At 42.0% G+C, this 27799-nt stretch overlaps 1 protein-coding gene across 1 annotated transcript; it reads right to left on the minus strand.

The window, feature by feature from the left end:
* LOC113161031 (A disintegrin and metalloproteinase with thrombospondin motifs 2-like) lies at positions 1-27772 on the minus strand. The gene is made up of 25 exons (XM_026358520.1): positions 27657-27772; positions 19869-20278; positions 17220-17409; positions 15162-15274; positions 14999-15082; positions 13536-13619; positions 12368-12521; positions 11209-11314; positions 10606-10749; positions 10317-10449; positions 7493-7606; positions 6185-6330; positions 6024-6113; positions 5386-5468; positions 4841-4974; positions 4508-4631; positions 4253-4333; positions 3921-4084; positions 3679-3838; positions 3461-3593; positions 3159-3369; positions 2682-2811; positions 2508-2579; positions 2200-2371; positions 1-1214 (listed from the first exon to the last, which is right to left on the minus strand). The coding sequence occupies exons 1-25, from the start codon at positions 27742-27744 to the stop codon at positions 404-406; spliced, it is 4131 nt and encodes a 1376-aa protein (XP_026214305.1). The 5' UTR covers positions 27745-27772; the 3' UTR covers positions 1-403.
* Positions 27773-27799: the final 27 nt, after the last annotated feature.

The following is a 27799-nucleotide window of genomic DNA, read 5'->3' on the forward strand; positions in this document are numbered from 1 at the left end:
AGAAAACTGAGAAAGGACCTGGACATTCAGCTGAATAGAGTGGTTGAATTAGAGGGTGTAATACGTTTCCTGGACTCTAAAGAACCAAGGTTTGTGTTTAAGGGGTATCAAATCACAGCTGGATGAGACTTTGCTTTATTTAGAATCAGGGTTATTTGTTACAACTTTCATGAATATTAATCAGACATCTCCAAGAAGGCAGAAAGCTAACTTCATGATACCTTATTTTTTACTTTACATCTTGACTGTAAACATTCGGAAGCATGAAACATGAAATCTTCAGCAGCTGTTTCTGTAGTCGGTCGAGTCTGCAGTCTGTTTCTCATTAAGAGTTCTTAAACATTAGCAGAAAGTGAGCAAGCTGTACATGCAAAGCTGTGATGAAACTCAATGTTAAGAGTTTTTATAATCTGCTTTGTTTCCGGTCAGTCCTGTCCTTTCTGCTCCTGCTGGATCTTCTAAGAAGATCCTGTCGTCGCTTCTCGTTCAGCAGCTCTTGGATACGTTTGTTTTGTGTTCGCTCTCGCATTGGCGGCATTCGGGGTACAAAGTAGTTCTGCTGTCCTCTGGTGGTATCGGCGTCCAGTCCCACAATCCCGTACAGGACCTCGTCCACGGAGTTGTTCTCCTTCTTCGGGAGCGGGATGAAGGAGGGTGAAGGTGTGGGTAGAGGATCATTTTCTGTCAAACTGATTTTGGTTTGAAGGCTCCACCCTCTTGATGATGTGGTAGTGATGATGTCATTAGGATCAGCTGATGCTGTTGTAGGGGATTCTGGGATGGCAGATGTCCAGACTGGAGTTTCAATGTCAACAGATACCAAAGGTACTGTTGCAGGAGGCTTTGTGGTAGTGGTAGTTTTCTTCTTAAATAAATGTGGTGGTGCAGTTTTTCTTGGACGCCTTGTAGGAGTAGTAATAGTAGTAGTAATAGTAGTAGTAATAGTAGTAGTGATAGTGGTTGTGGTAGATGGAGCAATATCATGAGTCTCAGAGGAAGCTGAAGGATCCTCGTAGGATGAGTAGTCATCGTAATCTGTGTACTCCACATAGACAAACTCTTGGCTGCTCCTGCTTGTTGGGGGCGGAGTCACTGTGAAGCTGGGAGGCGGTGAGCTGATGATGTCATTGACGATGTCACTGATAACATAGCTGCTGTCCAACCAGGTGGAGGTAGATGCTAACGTAAATGGCTCCATAGTCAAACTCCAGGAACTAAGACAAGAATAAACAAGAAAGATCAGTATCAGCAGATCAGAACAGTTCAAGACTCTAAAAGGTAGAAAAATATAAAACAATGTTAATAACTGAATGAACTGTGAGACAAAAACTATGAACTGACGCTGATATGTCTTGTTGGACAGTCAATGAAGATACCACACATAGACACAAATAGAGATAGACGTGGTTGTTTGTTGTTTATTTGTGTCTTTCAGTCTGGTAGTATTAACACTAGTTCACGGTTTCTGTCTTCAAGCATACATGCAAGACATCAATTTTAACAGCTGCTCAACTCTGCAACTTTGTGTGTACCATCCACTTGCAGCCCAGAAACACAATGACATCCATGCACCACACAAGTGAGCTAGATCCTTGTTCTAAGCTCTGTAGTTTCTAGGTCGCCATGATGCATAATAATGACAAAAACTTTATTGATTCCGTTGTTATTGGACAGCTGCCAGACGATACGTGCCAGCGCCACTGCAGGGTTTCAGGGTATCATCGGCGTGCCATATGTATAGAATGAGTCTGTGTACACAGACCTAGTTAAATGAATAAAAGGCAAACAGAAGTATAACTCAGCCTTAAATGATGAAGTCAGTGCTGAAGTGCCGCACAGTAACATTTAAAAAAAAAACACTAGTCTAATGTTTCAGTTAGCCTAGCTTAGCCCAAAGAATAGAACGAGGGGACACTGCTAGCCTAGCTTCAGCAACAAAATAATCCACCCTCCAAAAACACACAATGTGATGTTGATGTGCATGTGAAATGGAGCTGCATTTCCTCTAATTTCCACTAGATGTAATAATTTTTTTCTCCCCTCATAAATGTGCTAAAAGATGTTTTGCTTTCCTCAGCTACAAAAGGAAAAACAGCTGCTTATGTGTGAATCCTAAAATGAAACTCGGGAGATTCACCTGAAGTAGTGCTACAAATGCAGAATTCACTCAGGGTAGGATTTTATTCAATCGGCTCTGACCTGCTACTGTTGGTTGGTGACATCGTGCTGCTGAAGTTGCTCAAGTTGGAGTTGCTAAAGTTTCCTTTGCTGCAGGACTTGCAGCACATCTGCCTGTATCCGGCGATGGAGCAGTACCGACTCAACACCTCCATCCGACAAAACACAGATCGATCACCACGGCAACGCTGCCCTGGAGACAAAGCAGGAGCAGCAATGAACTATCAGTCAGCATTGCAACTGTCAACAGTGGGGGAACAAAACCAACAGTGGGGAATTGAAGAGGAGAAAGAAAAGTAAAGAAAAAAGAGGAGACAGCTGTGTTTTACTGGAGGAGTTCTTTATAGCTGGAAGGTCTGGGTTGGACCTGGACAGCCACTGGACGATGTTCTTCTGGTCACCTGCAGGGTAGACACAGTCAGCTACACACAAATCACAACTGCCAGCAATGCTTATTCCCTGCCAGTAAATAAATGCTGAGCAGGTTATTGGCTGATGCCTACTGCCACAGGGTGGGGCCTGGCAGGTGCGGGTTGTCAAGGGTCGAAGCTCGCTGCAGTTTCCAGATAAAAGTCCAGGGCTTGAACATGCAACCTGACGCTCCTGAGTCCCGTTTCCACATGAGACTGAACACTGTCAACAAAAAGATATCAATCACACTTATCAGTAAATTATTTACCAAGGCTGTGGTCAAGTCCATCTTTTTTTGAGTAAAGACAGGTCCAAGCCCAAGCTAGCTGAGTCTGAGTCAAATACCAGACAGTCTAAGACAGTCCTGATATTGACAAAACCTGATGCTTTGTTATTCTATTAGTAGGTCCTAACTAGCTAAGACATAGGGTTTGAGGATCCTAACAAAGCATACACGTACATACGTTTAACTGTTTCCTGTTAATAGAAACTCATCAGTGTAATGTCTATTGCCAAGCCACTGAAACACTTCCCCATGAAGAAAAAAGGTCAGATTTAAGTTTTTGTACCGGAGTCCAGGGTCCAGCCCGCCAGGCAGCAGGACAGGGCACACGGTTGCAGGGCCGCTTCCCCTCTGGTCGGTCATCGCCACAGAGCTTGCTGTGCACCGAGCGCTGCTGCTGTTGCCTGCTGGACTCCTGGTGGCAGCTCACCCAGCGACGCTGCCACCCAGTCTGACCACAGGTGGTGGTGCAGTCCCCCCAGTCCCCGGTCACCCAGCTGAACAGAGAGAAACAGGACGTGACGTGATTGGACACAAGGTGCTCCATGTTACCGCGTTTGTCAGCAGTATGTTACCGTGCTGACTGACCGTGGCGAGGTGCAGGCATCGCTGTTGCAGTTGCGGCTGATGGGTCTTGGTTTTTTGATGTTGGAGCAGAACATCCTGTGAACTATTTTTCCATCAGCCTTCCTCCTGCAGCCAAATCTGGTGTACTGTTTCCCTGGCAACCAGAGATCACTGTTAATACTTGTTACCCAGGTAACCAGAAAAACAGACAACAGTCAACCAGCTGCAGAGGAGTTTACCTCCTCCACATGCTTTGGAGCAGTGTGACCACTTCTTCAACGCCCACTCATAGAAGAGGGCCTCCTCCTGCACCATGTTGGACTCCAGCAAGGACCTGAGACGGTCCTGGATGATGTACTTATATGACACTGTTACCTTGGAGTCACCATGAGGACGTACCTGATGGACAGAAACACAAGAAAAAGGTGGCTTTGGTTCAGCTTCAAACCAGATGTGAAACATGTGAACTCGCTGGACTTACCATGAGCAGGACGCTGTACTTCAGTGGTCCTGTGGTCTGGATAAACTCCTGCTCCTCATTGTTGCTGTACTCCCACAACACGCCTTTCTCTATGAGCACTCTGGATTCTGGGAGTTCAACTTCATCATTGAGGAAGATCTGACCTGTGTCCTGGTTCTTCATCGCTGTAGCAGGAAAGAAAATAAGGTCCTCTACAAAATGTTGACCTGGAGTCCTTCTTGGAACTTCACCTCCATTTTAATAATACTTATTATATTTTCCCGGCACAAGAATTCCAACATGCCTGGACTGTGTGTACATAAATAGCAAAGAAAAATCTTGAATCTTCTTACCCAGGACGTGAGGAGTCCCTTTCAACTCTTGGATCAGCAGGTGTCTGGCTCCTTTGGGAATCTCCAGGATCTTCAGGTAACCTAAGCCAGAGCAACAATTATCAATCAGTAACAGCAGCGTTAAAAAAATGCATCACCATCACTTTCTTTCTCCACATGAGCTTCTCTCTGTTCTTAAAGTCTGAAAGAGGAGATGGGAACATGTTTCAGCTGGACTATAGACACAAGGAAACAGAAGTTCTGTTTTATCCTGACCATGTTTCTTGGTGCTTCTGGTGAAGTTTCCTTTGATGATCTTACAGCTGGAGTTGTCTCCCCCACAGACTCCACATCGATCATCCTCCTGGTCTGAAGCAATCTGTCCATCACAGCCTACATGCTGCACGGGGAGAAAAACGTACTGAGGACTTCTTGCTTATGTATTTGTTCCATGTCTGTGTGTCGGTAAGTTTTAAATAATTCTGTTGTTGCATCAGGTTCGAAGCTCTGACTCTCACCCACAGAGTGGTCCGCTCAACTATTCCAAAAAAAGGAAAATTAACAAGACATTTGTAGAAAACACATGAGAAAGTGAAACTAAATAAAGACCTCACACTCTCCCCGGACGCAGATGCTAAAGGGGTCGCTGTATGAACATGGTGTCCCATCATTCACTATTCTGTTCATGGAGACCACTGCCCCCGTCTCTTTGGACCGACAGAACAGACGACAGCGCTCATCGGCTGCAGACACACAGACAACATGAGACAGTCTTGAGTTTTGAAAATAACTATGGACATTTTCAGGTGAGTCTTTACATTTTATTGTGAACTTTTCCTTTAAAATTTAGGGAGGAGCAGTACGAGTTTAAAGCGACAGACGCCCAAATACTTTCAGAGTTCAAAAGGTTAAAGGGAGTCAAGTTTTCTTGCTAAACCAGATTCCTGACTGATGAGTTTAACTCGTGTAGCAGTGAAACACAACAGAGAGGAGACTTTGATCTGATGTGTAGGTTCAGCAGCCAGAAGTGTGCTTGAAACGTTTGTGTGTGTAATGAATGTTTATGTATATCATATGCATAATATGTATTTATGTGTATGTGTAATGTATATTTATGGTCAGGGTGTTAGTGTGTGTGCAGAGTGTGTATTTACGGTCGGGGTGTTGGTAGGGCAGCCAGTGATGTTTCAGTCCTTCATGTTCAAAAATTGGATTCCAAACTTTACACTGATCCTCCCTGAAACAGAAATAATAGAAACTGTGTTATGTAACACACAGCCCAACATAGAAGAATAGAGCTGAGTAGGGGACAGTAGAGTCAAGTCGTTTTATCGCTCAGCAGTGCAGCTGCCAAAGCTGTTTTCAGTCTCTGCTTATATGCAGGGAATAAAAGAAGAGACAGATTCATAAGAGCTGGGTGGAGTGAAGCACAACAGAGTCCAGACAATTCGAATAAAGTGTACGTAAGTAGTCCGAGTACGAGGAGTAGAGAAACACTAATGAACACTAATGTCTATATCTGGAAGTTGAGTCATGGCAACGATTCAACTTCCAGATAACTTCTCGTGGACGACTGAGAATCTTCACCAACTAATGTCTATATGCAGTGGGCCACTGTGGTCCAGGATCCAGCTCCTGTAATACACCCATGATTCAAATAAAATGAGTCAAGTCCAGTTCAGTGGAGAATGTTAGTCAAGCCAAAGACAAAGACAGTCTGGTGGAATCCAGTAGAGTAAATTAAAACAAAAGAGAAAGAGATGAGGGAAAAAGACCCAGTAGATCTCCTGACCTGAAGTCGGTCAGTGGTGGGCACTCCTCTTGGCTACACAGCTGGAACTCGTAGCTGTTTCCAAAGCAGGTACGCCCCCCGTTGGCTGGACTGAGAACAACAACCGGTTAGTTTCTCTGATTGGTGCACATGAGCTATAACAGCTTTAACAGCTCACTTACGGTGGGTTGTCGCAGTGTCTTGTCCGAAACCTGACGCCTCCTCCGCAGGTCCTGGAGCAGCTGCCATACAAACTCCATGTTCCCCAACTGCCATCTTGTCTCAGGAGGTCAGGGGTCAACTTCATGCAGTAACCTTTAAAACAGTGCTGTGATGAGAAACAATTAGTTTAATAATGGGCTAAGGACATGGTTAGACTATTTTAGCATAAAGATCTGAAAACCTGCTAATTCAAGTCCGAAGGCCATTAATAAAGCTACAAGAGCCAGTTCCGCCCACAGAGTCAAGACCTTAACCCCACGGAGACCTGTGAGATGTGCTGGAGAAGACTTTATGCAGCTGTCTGATCCCATCATCAATATCTTGGGGAGAAATGAATAGTAATGATAAATACTTTATTGATCCCCTTGGGGAAATTGTGATTGAACAGCTGCCATGACAGTACATGTCGGCGCTACTATGGGGTTTCAGTGTCTTATTCAAGAGCACCTCAGCAGGTAGCTGGGAGGAACCGGGAATCGTACCACTCACCCTTGAGGTGCCGCCCCTAAATTAATCCTCTGGACAGAAAAAAATGTTGTGATGTTAAGTTTATGAAAGCTTGCCTCAGTGAATGATGCTAAAATAAACAAAAAGTCATCCAAGAGATAGTTTGTGACCTTTGTTTGGCTGACAGTGTAATTCCAGCCACTTCTTCAATAAGAAAATACTCTGAACACTGAACAGCCCTGACTGTTCCTCAGCAACAAAATACTGTAGACATAGACGTGCTGGTAGGTGGATTTTTTAAAACTTTAAGTAGGTAGATGTTTTTCTGTTTCCATAATGTTTTAGTTAAGAAACCAAAGAAGTGTGTCAAAAAACATTGACAGTCAAATGAATAGTTGATGTCATGAAAACAACATAAAATATGGTCATTGTGACACTGTTTCAGACACAACAAGCCCAAGTTTGACGTTAAAACTGTTGCTAATGTGTAGGTCTATGCGTTATTAAGATTAAGTTGACCTACAGAAGTGTGTGACAGCTCCCAAAATAGTAGTAATAGTAGAATCAAATAGTAATATGCAACATAACTAACTTAGTAACACTGCCTTGGAAAAACTGCCTTGAATTGTTTACTTCCTGTGGCTAACTCAGTATAGTTGTGACAAACTCAGTGATTTTTACTGTGGATGTAGTTAGTTATTGCTCTTTACAGATTAAAATCTCATTTTTAAACTAACCATGACCACAATAAACAATCTAACTTTCTTACATCTGTGGATGACTGAACACATTAACCAACGATGAGATAACTGTGCCCTCACCTTCCCTGGGCCACACTTTGTCCCATCGAGCGGTGGGCCTTTCTTGGTCTTACAGAAGAACGGGTTTTCATAGCTGCTGCACCACAGCTGTTTACAGGGCTCATGGGTTGTATACTGATGACAAACATACAAAGACATCAGAATGAAAGCAGGCAGGAGAAACACTAATGCTCATATATCAGAATTCAACATTTCACCAAAGACCAGTGTGGGAAAACATGTTTTAATAAAGCCTTGAGGTTTTAAATCTGAGCCAAAGGGAAGATAATCAGAACAAAAGTGAAAGTAGCTGCAAACATTCAACAAGACAACAGAGGCTATCAGAGGAAACCAGCTTAATCATGTAGAAATGTTGAAAACATGTAGCTGCTGCATCAGGTTCAAAGTCCTGACTCTTACCTACACAGTGGTCAACTCAACAGCACCAGTACCTGAACTCCCTCATCCAGGTCTCTTCTATCTCTCATCCAGGTCTACAATCCCTCATCCTGGTCTACAATCTCTCTCTCTCACTGCACTTTGCCAGTGAGAGAGAGTGAGCTTTTGATCCCCTCACCCCTCAGCAGCCTCAGTTTCAACTTTAAAAAACTGCTCAAAACAGAACTCTTATAAAACTTTCTCTGCACTTATATCCTTAAAAAATCTTGCACTAATATCCTATGAATCAATACTAGATAGTGTCGCTCCTCTGAAAAAGAAGCTAGTGAATCAGAGGAAGCTAGACCCATGGTACAATTCACAAATCTGTAGCTTAAAGCAGAAATCACGTAAGCTGGACAGTAGGTGGTGGTCCACCAATTTAAATGAAAATTGCCACAATATCCAATCTGCCCTTTATCTCTAAAATTCTTGAAAAGGTAGTTTCTAAACAATTATATGACCACCTGCGCAGTAATAACTTGTATGAAGATTTCCAGTCAGGATTTAGAGTACATCATAGCACAGAAACAGCACTGGTAAAGGTTACTAATGATCTTCTACTAGCATCAGACAATGGACTACTCTCTATACTCGTCATGTTAGATCTTAGTGCTGCATTCAACACTATAAATCACAACATTTTATTACACAGACTGGAACATGTCATTGGGATCAAAGGAACAGCACTAGAGTGGTTTAAATCATATCTATCAGATAGATTCCAGTTTGTACATGTTAATGATGAGTCTTCCATGCACAGCAAAGTTAGCTATGGAGTTCCACAGGGTTCTGTGCTTGGACCAATTCTTTTCACTTTATATATGTCCCCTTTAGGCAATATTATTAGGAAACACTCTATAAACTTCCACTGTTATGCAGATGATACCCAGCTATACTTATCTATGAAACCAGGAGAAACTAATCTAAATCAAACTTCAAGCTGCTTAAAAGACATAAAGGCCTGGATGTCCTCCAATTTCCTTTTCCTAAATCCAGACAAGACAGAGGTTATTTTATTTGGACCTAAAAATCTCAGACACTATGTCTAATCATGTTCTCACCCTTGATGACTTAGTATTGGCCTCAACTAACACCCTGTCCCAAAGTGATGCTGAAAAACTAGTCCATGCATTTGTTACTTCCAGACTGGACTATTGTAATTCATTATTAATAGGATGTCCCAATAACTAATTAAAAAGCCTCCATTTAATCCAAAATGCTGCAGCCAGAGTTCTGACTGGAATTAGCAAGAGAGATCATATTTCTCCTATGTTAGCTTCTCTCCATTGGCTCCCTGTAAAATCCAGAATTGAATTTAAAATTATTCTCCTCACTTATAAATCACTTAATAATCAGGCTCCATCTTATCTTAAAGACCTCATAGACCTCCTAGAGTTTCCAAATGTAGAATGGGAGGCAGAGCCTTTAGCTATCAAGCCCCTCTCCTGTGGAACCAGCTCCCAGTTCAGGTTCGGGAGGCAGACACCGTCTCTACATTTAGGACTACACTTAAAACTTTCCTTTTTTATAAAGCTTATAGTTAGAGATGGATCAGGTTACTCTGAGCCATCTCTTAGTTCTGCTGCTGTAGGTTAGTCTGCTGGGGGACCTCTACTGATACACTGAGCTCCTCTCCTCTCTCCTTTCTCCTGTATCAATGCAAATGCCACCATTGCATATCATTAACTTTGTGTCTTCTCTCTCCTGTAGTTGTGTTTCCTCCTCTCTCTCTCCCTCTCTCTCTGTACTTTTCTGCAGGTATCCTCTGCCTGGAGCTGTACATCTCCAGAATCCAGTTGAGCTGCCCAATGTTCTTGCTGCTTGTTGTTGTCTTATTGTCTGCTGTTCTTTTCTCTCTTCTCTTTCCACTCACCCCAACCGGTCGAGGCAGATGGCCGCCCACTATAAGCCTGGTTCTGCTGGAGGTTTCTTCCTCCAAAGGGAGTTTTTCCTCTCCACTGCTGCCTAGAGCTTGATCAAATGGGATTGTTGGGTTTTCTGTATCATTTTTTTTTTTTGTATAATTATTCTCTGTAAGATCTTAAACCTTTCACTGTAAAGTGCCTTGAGATAACTTCTGTTGTGAATTGTCGCTATACAAATAAAACTGAATGGAACTGAACTGAAACTGAAACAGCTCTTTCTAGAGCACTTTACTTTAAAGTTCTTTCTTGGCTTAGATATGTGCTGTTTAATTAGTGTCTGCCAAATTACCAAATGGAAATGGAAGCCCCCCTAAGCAGAGAGAGAAAGCTGCTGATAAATTTTAGCTCATGTGTTTGTGTTATCAGTGTCCCAGAGACGATTTCTGTGAAATCGCTTTGGTAAATTAAGGGAAATTAGGTAAAGGACAGTTTCAGATTTTTTGCAGTGTCATTATCTGCAAAGCGACAAAAAGACATACTGCTGTACAGAGACTGTATCCTGCTCCAAAATCAAAGCGACACTGTTGGTCCATTGAGTACAGAAATCCCGGCAAAGGAGGCAGAGCTGGCCAGTTGTGGTTGAAAGGGTCATCACGAAGGCAGTCATAGGAACTGAAGAGACAGACAGAGATTTTGTTGACGTGTGTTGGGTTCAAGTTCAAGTAGTAGAGCATATATATATATTTTTTTTACTGCAGGGTTAACTGTCTACAGTGAGTTCTGTAAAGTACACTAGTAATATTAGAGTATACTGTATGTAGTACTCACTGCAGGTACTTGTGGAGCTCCCTCCAGCTGCACCGGGACCAGTGGTACCTATGGAAGGTGGCCTGAACTCGTGGAGACATAATGCTGCCCAGTGGCACATCATCTTCACAGTTATTTGCCTCACCATCATGCTCCATCCCTAACCTGAAGACAGAGAGAGACAGAGAAAAGACTCAGATGGAGACACAGACAGAGACAGACAGATTGACAAAGGACACGGACAGGATCATAAGGTTCTAACTCAGGAGTGCTGAATCTTTGAAAACCTCCATACTGTATATAACAGTGTGGGAGGACACCTGGGAGTCGTTACTGTTGGTACACAGACATCTGGAGCACAGTGATGCTAGTATGTCCACATCTGGGAGTTATTATGGGCTGTATGTGGACACCCAGGAGACACTACTATCTATTTATCATCTGTACGTATCTGCTGTTATAGTTTTTATGTGAACAAGAATATGTGGACGTGACCATAATGATGTTAATGTTAGCTTTTTTAAATATGCATCTTATAAAAACATGAACCTGTTTCTGATTACTGCACCATGTCTTTTTATCTGTTTTAGCATTTCTTTGAAATGTATGTATTTGTTGTCTCACACATGTCCTGTTTCATGTGCAGCTACGAAGGCAGAGGAAAACCCATCCTCAAAGACGAGGACACAACTCCGATGTAACTGGCACATCCCAGTAACTGGAGCATAACCTGCAGACACAGAGGTCGAAAGGTCAGTGGCCATCAGGGTCGAGGTGAGCAGCAGTAGCAGTGAAGCTAGTATTAGTGGAATTAGTAGAGCCAGTAGTAGTACCCTGCATGCTGAAGAATCCAACAGCTGTGTGGTGGTTCACAAGTTGTGGTACTTGTAGTGTTTGTTGGGGTTTTAGCATTAGTACTCAGTGTGGGCTGACCTCCTACCTAGGACAGTAGGTAGTGAAAGGAGTAGTAGTAGTAGTATACTACTCACATATAAATCACTTAATAATCAGGCTCCATCTTATTTTAAAAACCTATTAGTTCCATATTTTCCCAGCAGAACTCTACGTTCTCAGACTGCAGGTTTACTTGTGCCTAATTGTTTGTTGCCTGCTGTTCTTTTCTCTCTCCTCTTTTCACTCAGTCCAACCATCCTGAGCCTGGTTCTGCTGGAGTTTTTCTTCTCCACTGTCTCCTAGTGTTGCTTAGTGGGGTTGTTGGGTTTTCTGTATAATTCTGTATACAGGTATATTTGTGAGGTCTTAAACCTTAAACACTGTAAAGTGCCTTGAGATGACTTCTGTTGGGATTTAGATCCATATAAGTAAAGTGAAATTAACTGAACAATATTAGAAGCGTTGAAGTTAAACAGCAGGATCAGTTCCTAAGTAATAACTAAATGAAAACAATAAATAGGTGTAATAGATGAAAAGATTGCACTATTCCATTAGATATAGGTCTATATTGTCCTGAAAAACAGTCACCTTATTGCACAAGAGCAACATTCAGTTCTTGCTGGAGTTAAGTGCATTTATAGGCCTTGGAAAAAAGAAGTTTTTCAGTCTATTGGTCCATTCTTTGATTGCTCTGTAACACCTACCGGATAACAGTGGTTCAAACAGGTGGTTCTGTGCATGCTGTTAGGAACAAACTTCCAGTGGATGGCGTGGTGGTGGTAGTATTAGTAGTATTACAGGTAGCATTACCAGTGTACATCTGCCCAGCGTCTGGTCAGGTAGATGGTGTTAGTGGTAGTATTATTAATACCAGTACTAGCAGTAGTACCCTGCATGCCGTTGGAGCCGAACTCCTGCCTGGTCAGGTAGATGGTGTGGTCGTGCTGCTCAGCGTGACTCTGCTCCCTCTGTTGGAGATACGACCAGCCGCAAACATTCTCCAAACTCTTTTGGGGGTTCCACACAGAGATCATCTCCTGGGACTGATGGAGGGAAAATAATGGTATTTAACTGTTCTTGGCTTTCTTTAAATTACGTGCAGGATAATTGAGTGTGCATTTAAATTGGAATTTTTATTCTAAATATTCGATTGGGTGTTACTGCAGGGCTCATGCTCCGCTGCACATTTGCTTTGTATTTCTGGAAATATATGGAATGTTGGGACTTGTGTTTCATTAAGCATACAAGAGAACCATAGAGTCTCTATCAATCTGACAGTCTTTAAAACCTGACACAATAAATCCCAATCTTTTTAATAACACACAGAGAGGTAAGGAGGTATCAGTCCAAGTAGACTGGAAAACAGCAAAGATCATAGAGGTCATTACAATAATTCAATTTAATTCAGCTCAGCTTTATCTGTAAAGCGCAGAAATTATATTAAGGCACTTTACAGTGTTAAAGGTTTAAGACCTTACAAATATACCTGTATACAGAATTATACAGAAAATCCAACAACCCCACTGAGCAGCACCAGGAGACAGTGGAGAGGAAAAACTCCCTTTAACGGAAGAAACCTCCAGCAGAACCGGGCTCAGGGTGGGCGGCCATCTGCCTCGACCGGTTGGGGTGAGTGGAAAGAGGAGAGAGAAACAATACAGTAATACAATACAATACAATACAATACAATACAATACAATACAATACAATACAATACGATACAATAACAACAGTACCATCTTTTTTTAGTCTAGATTTAGACTAGCTCAGGTGGTAGAGCAGTCATCTACAAACCCTAGGGGGAGTGGTTCGATTCCTGGTTTCTCCTGGCTACCTGCTGAGGTGCCCTTGGACAAGACACTGAAACCCCGTAGTGTAGTGCTGACATACTGTCTAGCAGCTGTCCAACCACAATTTCCCCAAGGGGATCAATAAAGAATTCATTATTATTAAAATTAAACCTTCAGTGGCTGTGATTCCCAACCTGTCAGTCAAAACATTTTAGTTTTTTTGATGTACAGAACCTGTAGCTTTGAGTCAGAGTCACAGTTCAGTACCTTTGCAGGAGACAACATGACAATTCTGACCAGAACTATGTTGATGTTGGCACCCAGAGAAGGATCCTGATAGATCTCATTAACCTGGAACAGACAGAGACAGAGAGGGTTGAAAAACAAATCAGTTAATCAAATAACATTAAATCAGATTTTTTGGAAACTTAACAATCTCCGCTCAAGATTCTAGATTTCTTTTCTTAGAAATCTCAAATAAAATTCACAGTAGTTGAGGGGCTTCCTGTTCTGGAAGAGTCACCATGGCATGGTTAACCAGTTCCAGGTATTGAACAAGCCTAAAACTGTTCATTGGCTGATACAGAACAGAGAAAAACAACACCAACTGGGTCAGGGTCCGGCAGGAACCATGACAGATACAGCAGGGAAGCTCAAAGGTGAGTCCTGGCCTGGCTGATCCTAAAACAAAAACAGGGGCTCACGACAGATGGTCTTACCCTCGAGTAAAGACAGGATCAGGAGTGCACTGGGATTCCAGTTAAGCTGCAACTCAAGGTGGGAGATCAGGTGGAATGGACCTTGAACCCCACAGTATCTGACTCTCACATTAGCAGCCGTTATTGGGCTGCTGTGATCAGCAGTCCATAACAACCACTGTGTTTGAACATGAGATAGTTCATAAGCACACCTGCTGCTGAACCACCTGTTATCAGATCTGCGGCTGTAAGAGAGGATGGAGCTGCAAGCTGAGCAACAACTGCCGCTGAGTTCAGTTTGCCAGAATAGCTTCAAACAAACAAGGTCGTAGGCTGAACTCATTTTCCTGTTGGTGGCCAACAAAGCTGGACAAAGATCAACCAGTTGTTTAATCAGTCCCACATCCTCAAGCCATAAGTGAACCAAACAAAATGGCAGTGGTCTGTGAAAACAGAACAGCTTCAACCTCCACACTGCTCAGTAGAAATGTTAATGAATGATGTGTTTTCCTGCAACTTCAGAACTTTTAAATCAGTGACTCACATGGTGAAGTAAAATGATTTACTTTGGATTGTTGGACAAAATCTTAAGGTTGTCAAAAGCTGCAAGTGGTTGTAAAGACACAGAGAAGATAGAAACCAAAGCTGTTGCTGATGTTAATTGGGTCACGTCCTGTTCTGCTAATGTGGTCACCCCACAGAGTAATTTCTAGACTTCTTTTGCTCCCAGGCTATTAGTGTCCTCAGTACCAGAAAGCTATGAAACACTAAGAAATAATAAAAGGAGGCTGTCAGACCAGATTCCACACTGGTATTCTAATAATCAACCATCTTATTTCTCGAAGGAAAACTGGAGAGGTCATGGTAGTTGGATCATCTGGTCAATATGATCTCTGTTAGTTAGGAGGTGGTTAGTCTGCTCTGAGTTTACCTTTCAGCTGCACCAGCATCACTTAAAACCACATTGACCACTACTCGTTACTGACACGTCATCTATATTCATCATGAATGAAGAACTCTGTTTTCACCTACTATGTTCATCAGAGTCAGAAGATATTTCTGAATGTGGTCTCGTCCGTGGAAAAGAAGAACGGAATAATCCACCGCTAATAAAACCTGGAGGAGGAGAGAAGAGTTGACAAAGTTCTGTAGAGTTCAACAGTTCATCAACCACTACGATCAAAAGTTCACCCACCTCAATGTTAAACAGTTCAGCCTCCTCAATGTAACGCCTTCGCCGAGCTGAACCTAATCCTGATCCTGACCAGAACATATTCTGGTTCAAGTTCTGAGAACCTAGAAGAGGACCTGGTGACAAACAGAGCAGTCATGAGAGTAATTTCACAGACAATGTAAATGTCTGACATGAAGTTCCCACGTCACCGATGTTCCGATTAGTTTTTATTGTCAGTGAATGACCTTATCTGAACTGACCGGGAACTCCGGGACTGTCAGGAAACTCAGGTCAGCCTGATAACTCCTCTAAGGACACAGACAGGCAGAGGTTTGCTTCTGTATGTCTCTTAAATCATTTAGTGAACAGAAAACAGAGTGACTGTTGAGGTCAACGTTTTTTTTACATTGAACAGACCTGAGATCGTCTGCACAAGTAGATGTGCTGTGAGATGTCTTTGAATTAGTCGGTGAAGGAAACAACTCAGATATGACTTGTTGACGTCCCTTATTACTAACCCAAACCCTCAGCAGACACATTAACTGTAAAATTTTCTCCAAATGGAAATAAAATGAACGGAAGCTTCAGCTTTGATCTAAAACTTCTTCTGTTACCGTGTTTGATCAGAGTTGACCAAACCTCACTATGACCAAAGATTAATGTTGTGTGAGGTTCCTGTCGCACTGACCAGAGCAGGCAGACGCTGTTTAAACACGGAGGTCGGTGAACTCGTAAATCTCCTCGATTCAAACACGCTACCAAATAAAGCCCAAGTTCAGTTTCTCTTCTTCTCAGACTGATTTTCCTGACGTGGTCGTTTGGAACGTCCTATAACCTCTGTCTAACAATAGTCTGTTTCTGTTGCAGGGCTGTACTTCATTCATTTATATACTGTATAGTTTTCCTGATGTATCATGGACAGAACCCCAAACATGTTGTGGAAATAAATATCCACACTGTGCTGTGGAATTACTAAACCATTTCATTCCCACTCACGCTGTCGTAATGTTTATAGACAATCTGGGGAAGGAATGTGGAAAAAAGCCTGATGCTCTGCAGCAGAACTTAACTCCTACAGCTTTTCTGTATTTTCATCACACGGTCACAAGAGACCGAGACTCCGAGCAAAGTCTCTCTCAGTTGTCCAGAAAAAAATCCCAAGTTGAAGTTGATTGGCTGTAGCTGAATTTTTTACTGTCTCTACTCCCTGATGGGAGTCCCGACTCCTGGCAGTGCAAAGGTTAAATTCTTTATCTGCACATTACATCAGAGCTTTAACAGCTGACAAAAGTGAGTCAACAACATGTTCTCCACAGGAATTCAGCATTCGAGCCCCTTTTTCTTCAACAACTGACAGACGTGCATTATGTCATTATCACTAATTGTTCAGTATCCGACACATGACGCCCGGCTACTCCAGATGTTTCCAACCACATGTGTTTGTGTAGTTCTGGAAATGACAGTGATCAGAAACAGACTCTGAGCTCGCGCTGTGCGGCCGGAGGTTCAGGCTGAGTTGATCTGAGGTGAAATCTAATTCTCTGCTGATGTTTTGAGGAGTCAGAGCCTGAGAGGACGTACGAGTCAGGAGCTAAACTATCTGTCAACCCTCAGTCCAAACCTCCAAAACCTCCAAAAATCTGAGGCTCGGAAACCCGGACTGCCACGTCGCAGCTGGCTCGGTGTGTGTGCTGTAAAGCTCCCGGCAGCTCTGCCAAGTTTCCTGGAACAATTTCCCTGTTTTCACTTTGATTCTTTCCTTGTGCAGAAACGACACAGACGATCTTCTGCAGGACGTTTAACACAACACACTAAAGCAGAAGCGTTAACTCCTCTCAGTGTGTGACTGAGACACTGAACTACACATTTAGAACATACAGCTTCTTATTTCATGATGATTCTCAGCTTTTGACAACTCAGGATAACTCGGCTATGACACTGCAGTTACCTTTTTTGGCTGGGAACTAATTATGTCACAGTTTCCAAACTGCATCACTTCAGCTTCAGTCAGTACGTTTTCCTGAGAGTCACAAACCTGAGAACTGGACTTTTGCTCGTGTCTGTCTGTGTTTGTCTCACCTCGGAGGAAGTCGTCAGCAGTTTGATTGACAGCCTCAGTTTGATTTGCAGCCCGTTGTTTCTTAATGACGGCTGACGAGCGATAAACGATGTGCTGTCTTCCTCCTTCCTCCTCTTCCTCCCCTCCTGGCCTTCGTGGATCCAGAGGCTCGATGAAAATCTCGTCCTGACTGGTCCGGATCATCCCTGCCTGGGACACACAGATTTAGTAAATCTGCTGTTAAATCTCTGTTCGTGTCTACAGAGGCGAGGACTCAGAGAGCAGTAAGGGTTTGACAGTCGACCTTTAATGTGGCCTCACACACACCATGGTCACGGTTCACATGTAGACAACGTTCTGAACGCTTCACAAACTTTCAGCACCACTGTAGAAGTGACAGGTGACATGTTGATGTCACTCGTCTCGTGGAAGCAGTGAACACGTCACGTTTAGTGAATCCTGACGTCCAGGTGCACACACGTCTCCTCTCGTCTTTTCACTGCTTTCTGGAAGGACTGATCAGGGTCCCAGTGTAAGGGGGCAGAGAATCCACAGGTAGGAACATGAAAGAACATGAAGCATGAAGCCGTGCTGACTGTCAGTCAGTGTAGGGGAGACCGTTCGTCTGGCTGCTGACAGACGGATGTTGTCCTGAGGACAGAGACAGAGTGGATCGAACTGTGCTTCTCGTACGGTCGACACATCACATCTGTGTCTCTGTGCTGAGCTGACTCAGCAGCATTAAAGTGTGACTCAGGTGATTCTAGTGTCGTGTCCACCTTTCACTTTCTTCCTCCTCGTCTCATCTTTCCTGCACATCTGGATCACATCAACCGACTCTACGTTTTATAGAGTTTGGGTTCTGTCTCTGCAGGACTCAGGTCTTCACACAAGCTTCTGCTTGTTTCTGCTCAGGTTGCTGCTGCATTCAAGTGCACGCTCTGAGACCCTGTAATTCCAGCTGCTTTGCTAAAGTGCAGATTTTAGGATAATTATTGATTTTGCGATGATGGTTGTTGATCACACAGAGATCTGATCTGTTATTACCAGTTTTTTCTCTCTGCAGCACATGTGTGAAGTTACTGCATCTGTGTCCCTCAGCAGCTGCAGCTTCATCACAGACGATGATTATAATGTTTTCTGATGTATTTATATTTTGATCGATCAGAACCTTTGGTTTTTTCTTGCATCTTCCTCCAGCTGTTCTGTCGTTCACTCTTGGTTTTTGGCTTTTTAAATGATTGTCCCCGGTGGAACAAGCCTCAGCTGGATGTCAGTGCTACCTGGTTTTACTGGACAGAGCAAAGATTTATTGACGCTGAAGAGTAGAGTAAAGAACTGAATCAAGCATCCAGGTTCCTCCAGGTTCAGGGAAGAAGCAGCAGCACAAACAGGCACCTGGCTGCCTCTCACCATCCGAGACCCAACTGTCTGACGGATTACTATCCCAACAGTAAAACGTCGACCAACATACGTTACCTTAAAAACTCCCATATCTCATCCCATCTTCTAAAGACCAGTCCAACATCAGCAGCAGGTCTCTAAGGTCTCATCAGGTCTGTTGGTTTTTCCTACCAAACGACTCTAACTGCAGCTCTGAATGGATTCTGTATGTGCACGTAGCCCCCCGTCCCCACACTCCTGCTGCTTCTCGTCTTTGTTGGGTCTGTAATGATGTTTATTGTCCACAGTGAATCCCTGCGACTTGGTGAATACTTATAAGTGCGTACAGAGCAGGAAATCGCTCCTAGATGACAAATCACAGTATTATCCACAGCTGCAGATTTGAAAGACGGGTCCTTTAGTGGGCCGACACGCCTCGGCTCCTCGTGTGATGTACTTACGGCCTCCTTTACAGACACAGGCTCAGTGTGAAACATAAAACTGTTTGTTCTGTTACCTTAGTTTTACCGATAAACAAAACTTATTTCACTGTTTTAATGTCCTCTGTCTGAAAGTACAACACAAGTGGTAAGTAACGAAGTACATTTGCTCAAGTACAATTCTCAAGGTATTTGTACTTGGATGTACTGGAGTACTTCCATTTCATGTTACTTTTACTCCACTACATTTATTTAACTATGACTTTTTGCAGGATTAATTCTTATAAAATTATTATTTTATGTTAATAAAATGTCCTGTCGTTAAAATCAGCTCCACTTTTACTTTACTGCTGTTTCTGTTGGTAACAACATGTTTTTGTCTGGATCTTCACTGTTTGTTCTCTAAGTAACATTTGAGGTAGTACTTTAGTACTTTTACATTAGTAGAAAAATTAAGTGGTACTTGAATTACAGTGTAGTGTTTTTCTGGGCAGGTCCGTGCACTTTTACTGAGTACTGGGTTTGTGTATACTCAGACCGTCATAACGTCTGCTGTTTCTGTTTGAGACCAGATTCTCACATCCTGACCTCTGTGGACAGAATCCGCACCTCTGATCCGCCTCCCGTCCAAACAGCTGCAGCTCACTGTCCGTCAGGTCCTGGTTCTGTCTTTCGGTCTCACACACTGGTCCCAGCCCTGATGAGTTCTCTTTAAACCAACAGGTTGACTAACAAACCACCTTTGTTAGAATTCACATCATTCACAGATTAAAAAGTAACTAAGTAGATTTACTCAAGTAACCTCAGCTGTGCCGAAACACCAGGACGACTTCAGGTGACACCTACCAGCCCGTCACAGTTGCTGATGGCGACAGACGTGTCCTCCATGTTGGACACCTGTCCCGTGTAAAAGCAGTTGGTGTCTCCTATTGGCTGAGAGTGAAGGTGCCCCTCCTCCTCCCACTCCATGGTGGCCGTGGGTGCCACAAGCCGAGAGTTGGGACGCAGCCGCAGGTGTAGCTCCTGACCGAACACAGTCACGTTGTAGAAAAGCTCCGCCTCCTCAAACATATAGTCCCACCCAGTTCGACTGTGATTTGCAGACACATCAGTGGGCGTATCCTCTGGTTGGTGGGCGTGTCTTTTGCTGCGGTGCAGGTGGTGGGAGGAGACTGAGACTGACAGGAAACGGCCCTCTGAGTCCGTCCTGATTGGACGAACTAGTCCGAACTCGGACAGAACCTGATGGAGCGCATCTGAGAGAGGAAGGAAAAAAAGATTCGTCACAGCTCAACACTTTATGAAGACAGTTTGACATGTTGGTGAAGCGGTTAGCTTAGCTAAAAGACAAAGGTCAAAGGTCAAACGTCCACTATGAAATATGATCTGAATCCTTCACATTCCTCCAACACCAGAGACACAGAAACTAAGATTTATGGGAAAAACCATGGACAGAACAGGAGGAAAACCGCAGAACATTCCCATTCAGAATATAACTGGGAACACTGGGAGACCGTCAGCTGATCTTGACCTTCACTGCAGAGGCCTGTTGGGCTAAACAACCACGACAGAAGAAGAAGTAAGAGCAGCAAGAGTAACAATGGTACTACTACGTGTAGAAACAGCTGTAATACTTCAATGGAGGCAGTAGTATTGTAGTAGTCTGTGTTTTAGAACTAGAAATGTAAAGAGTAGTATTTATTATACTATTTCAAACAGAAGTATGCAGTTGTAGTAAAAATAATGGTAGGTTAGTAGCAGTAATAGTAGGCCTACTACTGTACTGTTAATGCAGTAGCAATAACAAAAGTATAGCAGTAGCAGAAACTACTATCTCGTAGTATCAGTAGTAATGTCCAAGAGATAGTATTAACCCTCGAGGCACCTTTAAAATTAACCTACACTTTTTACCTTCGGGACCCCAAACGGGCCCTCTCATAAAAGTGAAATAAAAATGCGATATATCAATATTTTTTTTCACTTTCACCACATCAGATCTCTTCAACAGCTTCAGACCTATCCATATATATAAAGGTTTTTATTATTTTTATATGTTTTTTAGGTTTTTATGCCCTTTTTGTCATGAGAACCCCCGATTTTTCAACAGGCAAAAACGCAAAACATGCAGTATTTACCAAAAATAAGATACAAAGTGAAATATTCCAAATGAGGGTATTAGAGCCTTGACTAAGTGAATATTTGATAACAACTTTGATTTTGATGCATTATTATTTTTGGAGCAATATGAGTTTATTCAAAAAACTTACACCTTTTAACTTCGGGACCCGAAACGGGCCCTCTCATAAAAGTGAAATAAAAATGTGATATATCAATATTTTTTTTCACTTTCACCACATCAGATCTCTTCAACAGCTTCAGACCTATCCATATATATAAGGTTTTTATGATTTTTATATGTTCTTTTAGGTGTTTATGCCCTTTTTATCATGAGAACCCCCGATTTTTCAACAGGCAAAAACACAAAACATGCAGTATTTACTAAAAATAAGATGCAAAGTGAAATATTCGAAATGAGGTTATTAGAGCCTTGACTAAGACAATATTTGATAACAACTTTGATTTTGATGCATTATTATTTTTAGAGCAATATGAGTTTATTCAAAAAACTTACACCTTTTAACTTCGGGACCCCAAACGGGCCCTCTCATAAAAGTGAAATAAAAATGTTATGTATCAATATTTTTTTTCACTTTCACCACATCAGATCTCTTCAACAGCTTCAGACCTATCCATATATATAAAGTTTTTTATTATTTTTATATGTTTTTTAGGTTTTTATGCCCTTTTTGTAATGAGAACCCCCGATTTTTCACACCTTTTAACTTCGGGACCCCAAACGGGCCCTCTCATAAAAGTGAAATAAAAATGTGATATATCAATATTTTTTTTCACTTTCACCACATCAGATCTCTTCAACAGCTTCAGACCTATCCATATATATAGGGTTTTTATGATTTTTTATATGTTCTTTTAGGTTTTTATGCCCTTTTTGTCATGAGAACCCCCAATTTTTCAAAAGGCAAAAACACAAAACATGCAGTATTTACCAAAAATAAGATGCAAAGTGAAATATTCAGGATGAGGGTACTAGAGCCTTGACTATGTCAATAATTGATAACAACTTTGATTTTGATGCATTATTATTTTTGCAGCAATAAGAGTTTATGTACAAAATTTAGACCTTTTATCTCCGGGTCCAAAATGGGCACTCTCATAAAACTGAAATAAAAGTGTTATTTAGAAATATTTTTTTTTCAGTTTTACCACATTAGATCTCTTCAACAGCTTCAGACTTATCCATATATATAAGGTTTTTATCAGTTTTATATGTTTTTTTTAGTGTTATCCCCTTTTTGTCATAAGCACAGGAGAGAAAAACTCCTATGCAATATTTACCAATTTGTTATTTTCTGTCAAAAGATGTTTTGTTTTGTCATGTGTGTCTGTGTGTTTGCAATGCATGTTGATGCATAAACCACAGATCCCTGTGAGGTGAATTTAGCATGCATGCATTCCACGTTTGGTGCACTGGTTCCACACCCTTCTGCACTGTGGGCACAACACACACTGCTTCTGCTTTCTTGAGGTCCCTGGCTGTAGCTTCTCCTCCTCCTCTTCTTTCTCCACATGACCATGGTCCTGGCACCAGGCTTGTCAGACCAGTCTGTCTGCAGACAGTCCTCTGTGCAAATGCCTCCTCTTTGCCATGGCCGGGGCAATGAGAGCTCTGTCAACCGACTCTAAGAAGAGATGCCAGCTGCAGCACTTCATGCTGTTCCAGCATGGGTCCACAGAAGTGAGCAGGACATAGGCATTGTAACATGACATGTCCATCATGTCATATTCCTAGATATACTTGAAACCTGCACGCATATGAGGTCTGCATGCAGGCAGACAACATCTTCAGCCCATAATATCTTCAGACAACCTCTTCAACCCATAATTTCCAGGTTTGGAGGGCACATACTCTCAAATGCAGTCTCAGGGCCGCTGATCCTGACAAATGCAAAGTATAAGTCCATCCTGGGGTCAAGATGGGAGGGGGAAAGAATGTCAGGGGCTCTTCATGTGTGGCAGACCAAAGGATTTCCCCTTTTTTTGATCTCTATTGAGATATTACCACTTTCTCTTCCTCCTCCCCAGAGTTGAAGGTCACCTAGTTGCCTAGCAGGAGTTCCACCTCTCATCTCTCCTGACTCTCGGTTGACTTTTCACTGCTGGAACTTGCTCCTCACTCTCCTCAGAGGACTGCAAGTCTGCAGCAGGGACCTCGCCTAGTTTCATTCTTCCCCTGATGGCTGTCTTCAGGACATATGACCAGCCAGACAAGGCTGCAAACTATTCTCCCTGCATGTTTATGCAGGTGCATGTCTGTGTTTACTACACATCCAATAGGAGAGACGAGGCTCTCTCTTGATAAAGTAACGACAAAGCCCAATTGGCCTTTGATGACACACACACACACACACACACACAAACACACACACACACACACACACAAAATGTATTCTCAATCACTTTCACTCTGTTTTATAAACTGAGCCCATTGGGCCTTTGATGACTGAAATTTCACATGCGGACACAGTAACTCTCTCTCACACACACACACACACTCACACACACACACATAAAAAATAAATTTTCACCCACATTCACACTACTCTTTTACATCAGTCCCACACACCAAGACCATTTTTGTGGTGCTCAGATTTCTTATTGCCATGCATTTTGGTAACGTAAGAGAACCAGTCCTCGATCGAAACCTTATGTGATAAAACCCTGCTGACCCTGGTGGTTTTGGGGGGATCATGAACCGTAAAACCTTTTTTCCCTGTATTTTGAAGGTAGAGGCTTAGATTTATTTGGTATTAATGGGAAAAGAATGATAATAGGTCAGGATTACAGTATATCAAAAATATGTCGTTATAATGGAAGTCAATGGGACCAAAACGGGTCCCGAGGGTAAAGAGTGTATGCATTTTGCATATCTCCTATTCTATACACCTTGTAATAGAGGGGAATTGGAATTTTAAAATTTAGAATAAAAGAAAAATCCTGGGGAAATTTCATACAGATAGCCTTTGAATTGACTGAGATATTGAAAAATGAAAAACCAAAATCAGCAGAATGTACACGTTTGGTACCCCAAGGTGCCTCGAGGGTTAAATAGAGATAGTAATGGCGTTACCATTAGTAGTATTAATAGATTTAGTAGCAACAATAATTGTATTGACAGTAGCTATAGTTGTACTATATAGAAAAGAAAATACTCCAATTTTACTAGTACTATACTAGTAGTTACTACTTAGTAGTAGTAGTACTAGGGCTGCTGCAGCAGTAGTAGTAGTAGCAGCAGCAGTAGTGTGTCTCACCTGTGTGATGTAACAGTTGCAGTACTATTAGTTAATGTTTGAATAGTACCACTAGCAGTAACAATAGTATTTCTCAGAGCACCATTAGTATGAGAAGCAGTAGCAGCAGTAGAAGTAGTACCACCAAAAACAAACAACAACTGAAAGAGGCTGCAGTGAAAGCCTGGAGGAAGAAGAATGGAAAGGTTTGGTTCTGTCAGTGGGTCACAGGCCTGATGCATTGTTGTTATTAACCATTGTTCATTTATAGGATTCTATGGAGCCTGTAGACCATATGTGTCAAACTCACGGCCCGCGGGCCACATCCGGCCCGGCGTGTAATTATATCCGGCCCGTGAGATCATTTCTATATTATTATTATTAATGGTCCGGCGATGTGAAGCGCTGGTAACAAAATAAACTACAGATCCCATTATGCAGCGCTTCAGCTGCCTTGCCGAACACATTCCACGTTAATCAAGTCTAGTTTATGATGCTGCAAGTTATTATGAAGCTGGTCCTCACGATGCCAAGTAATGTTGAACCATATCGTTACAACGGTGTTCACAAATACTCACTTTGCTGATAAACTGAGTTCTCACGGAGCTTTAGTGACTTTGACGAACAAGAAAAGAATTTTACCGTCTATGTGGAAACTTCACCTGTGCAGATTCAGATGGAGCTGATTGAGCTGCAGTGTAATGACTGAAGGTAAAGTAGGACACTGCAGGACCCGCACAGTTTATTCACTCCATTCCCTCAGAAATGTCCCAGCTCCGTCCACATGAGGCTCGAACCTTGTTTATGTTTGGTAGCACAAATCTTAGTGAGAAGCTGTTCTCAGTGATGAAGACTAACAAAACAGCACACAGGAGTCGTCTCACTGGTGAGAACCTACAGTCCATCCTGAGAATCTCCACAACACAGAACCTCACAACAAATATAAAAGAACTTGTTGACAAAAACAGATGTAGCTCTGATAAAATGACATAAGAGCAAAGACTGAATGATTTGATTTGTTATTGCTGAAAAGCACAAATTTTATTTATATTTCCAGGTTTTGTTATGCAGCATGTTCATATTTTGAATTTGTATAAATTTGACAGGATATATTTTAAGTTTTAAGTTTTTTTTTAAATATAAAATGACATAAGAGTAAAGAAATTTGAATGTTTGTTCTTTTAACGTTTACTTTATTTCTAACGTGTATAATTTAGACAGGATATATTTTTATAGAGAGCAAAATAGTATAAGTTATTTAAGGTTTATGTTAAAAAAAGTTAAGTTTTAAAAGTTTTAGTGTGTTCAATAAATGTTTATCCTGTTCGGCCCGCGAACAGTGTGTTATGGATTTTGGCCCCCTGTGCAATTGAGTTTGACACCCCTGCTGTAGACACACCGAGTATGACAAGTGCACTTCCTCCTTTCTTCACATTTTGCCGTTTAGTCTGATCCTCCGTTCAGAATCCTTCACCTTTCTGACATCAGGAAGGATTCACATCACACAGCCCCGCCTCAGACTCGGTCCAGTCACCGCCTGAGACAAGCTCGGAGACAAAGATATGATCCAACCCACAGCAAAGTCTTTTCGATTCACTGTCAGAGCCAGACAGGAGGGACCTTTGGGTTAGTTTTATTGTAAAAGGACTGGTGCCAAGGGTTTTGTGTGTCTGGGAAAACCACTTCACCTCCAAAGCTGAGGTTGAAGTAGGATCAATTCCGACAGTCCGTGATCCACTAGCTGCTCCTCCAACAGTACATGTTTGATATATTGTAGTAACTGGTGAATTATCATGCTAACTGTAAATGTCTGCAAACCATGACACGTTGCACAACAACCAACGAAAGAGCTGCCTCTGGCTTTTCATTTGCTGTATGTAGGTAGTTCCACACTCGGTGGTTGTGTCTCTTCCAAACATCCGGTGTGTATTTTATATTTCACAGCTACGTGGTGGACAGTTCTAAACATGTGTTACTATTACTATAACAGCTGAAGAACACTAAAATCCTTCAATTTAATGTGGAAATCTGGTAGATATAGTTTGTGTTGTTTATTGTATTAGGTCCGAACTAACTCATTATTATAATATAGCTGCCCAACACAATATATTACATTTCTGGAAATTTAAGCATCTTCTTTGCATCATTCATTGAGTTTTTCCATGTATTACATTAATTCAAGCTATGTAGCAGCTGTTTGCAACAGCTAATCCTTTAGTTTAAAATGACGTAATTAAAATTGCACACTAACAGCTAATACATATATAGGTAAGTAAATATGAAATTACATGTTTTGGTCCATTCGAAATGTGACCACCAGGTCTGAATCTGGATCAAAAAGATGTGGTTGTACCCACCATTGTCATTTCCAATTTTTGTTACCAGGACAACAAGAAGGACGCTGTAACTCTGCTCCATCATATTTTCACTTCCTCATAGAGGCGTGGGAACCACTTCTCATTTGCATACCAAGCCACACACCACAAAAACAGCGTGTTCTTTTCAGACTTTTAGGTTTTTTAGCATGATAATGTACAGATACCTTCTTGAGACATCCAGGATAATAGGGGACCTTTAATTTTTAATATGCTTTGAGTTGATCTGTTCCAATACTTTTGCTCGCATTAGAAATGGGTGGACTCTAACCAAAGGTGCTATCTTCTAAGTTGTGAATCAGATCCAGACATAAACACCTGGAATTAAAAGCTGAAATCTTTCATCTCATATTCATCTTTTGATGTCAAACCCAAGTGTTTTCAGTCTACAGCTAAATAAAGTACCTGGTCTCAGTGTTCCGATACTTTTGCAATGAATCAATTTACTTTAAATACACATGTATTAAGAGTACAGTTGCAGCTCTGCTCCTCAGAGAGAAACTGTCCAACCACATGTTTAGTGACTCTGTGATCAGACTAACCCTAACCCAGAGTAACAGGAGTACTAGTAATAGCATTTGTAACAACGAGAGTAAAAGTAGTTCAGGCAGTACTACTAATAGAAGCATCGTTAGCAGTTGCATCTGTGTCTCTCTGTGTCACCAGTATTAATCTTAACAGTAGCTGTAGTAGCAGTACACATACTAACAGTAGAAGTAGCAGTAGAACGGACAGTAGTAGCAGTAGTATCGTTGCAGGAGCAGCAGTGTGCCCCAGCTGTGCTCATTAACAGTAGCTGCAGTAGTAGTTGTGTGTCTACTAAGTAGAAGTAGTAGTACTGAGAGTATTAGCAGCAGTATGAGTATGAGATTATCAGGGTGTCTCACCTGTGTTGTCATTGATGTAAACTGAGTGGAAACAGTTGATCTGCAGCAGAAACAAAATAATCAGTGATCCACAACAACACAACTCCATGGTTAGAGAGAGAGACAGGTAGAGAGAGAGAAACAGGTAGAGAGAGACAAGCAGA

This window comes from Anabas testudineus, chromosome 10, assembly GCF_900324465.2.
Source record: "Anabas testudineus chromosome 10, fAnaTes1.2, whole genome shotgun sequence".
Taxonomy (NCBI): domain Eukaryota; kingdom Metazoa; phylum Chordata; class Actinopteri; order Anabantiformes; family Anabantidae; genus Anabas; species Anabas testudineus.

What these genes read in the sequence shown, in the direction of transcription:
- LOC113161031 (XM_026358520.1), bottom strand. Translation starts at nt 27,744, where the DNA reads ATGGAGTTGTGTTGTTGTGGATCACTGATTATTTTGTTTCTGCTGCAG. An exon ending in TTACATCAATGACAACACAG is followed by an intron (nt 20,279 to 27,656) that starts GTGAGACACCCT and finishes TTCCTCTCTCAG; the next exon opens with ATGCGCTCCATCAGGTTCTG. An exon ending in CTCCAAAGCATGTGGAGGAG is followed by an intron (nt 3,594 to 3,678) that starts GTAAACTCCTCT and finishes TCTGGTTGCCAG; the next exon opens with GGAAACAGTACACCAGATTT.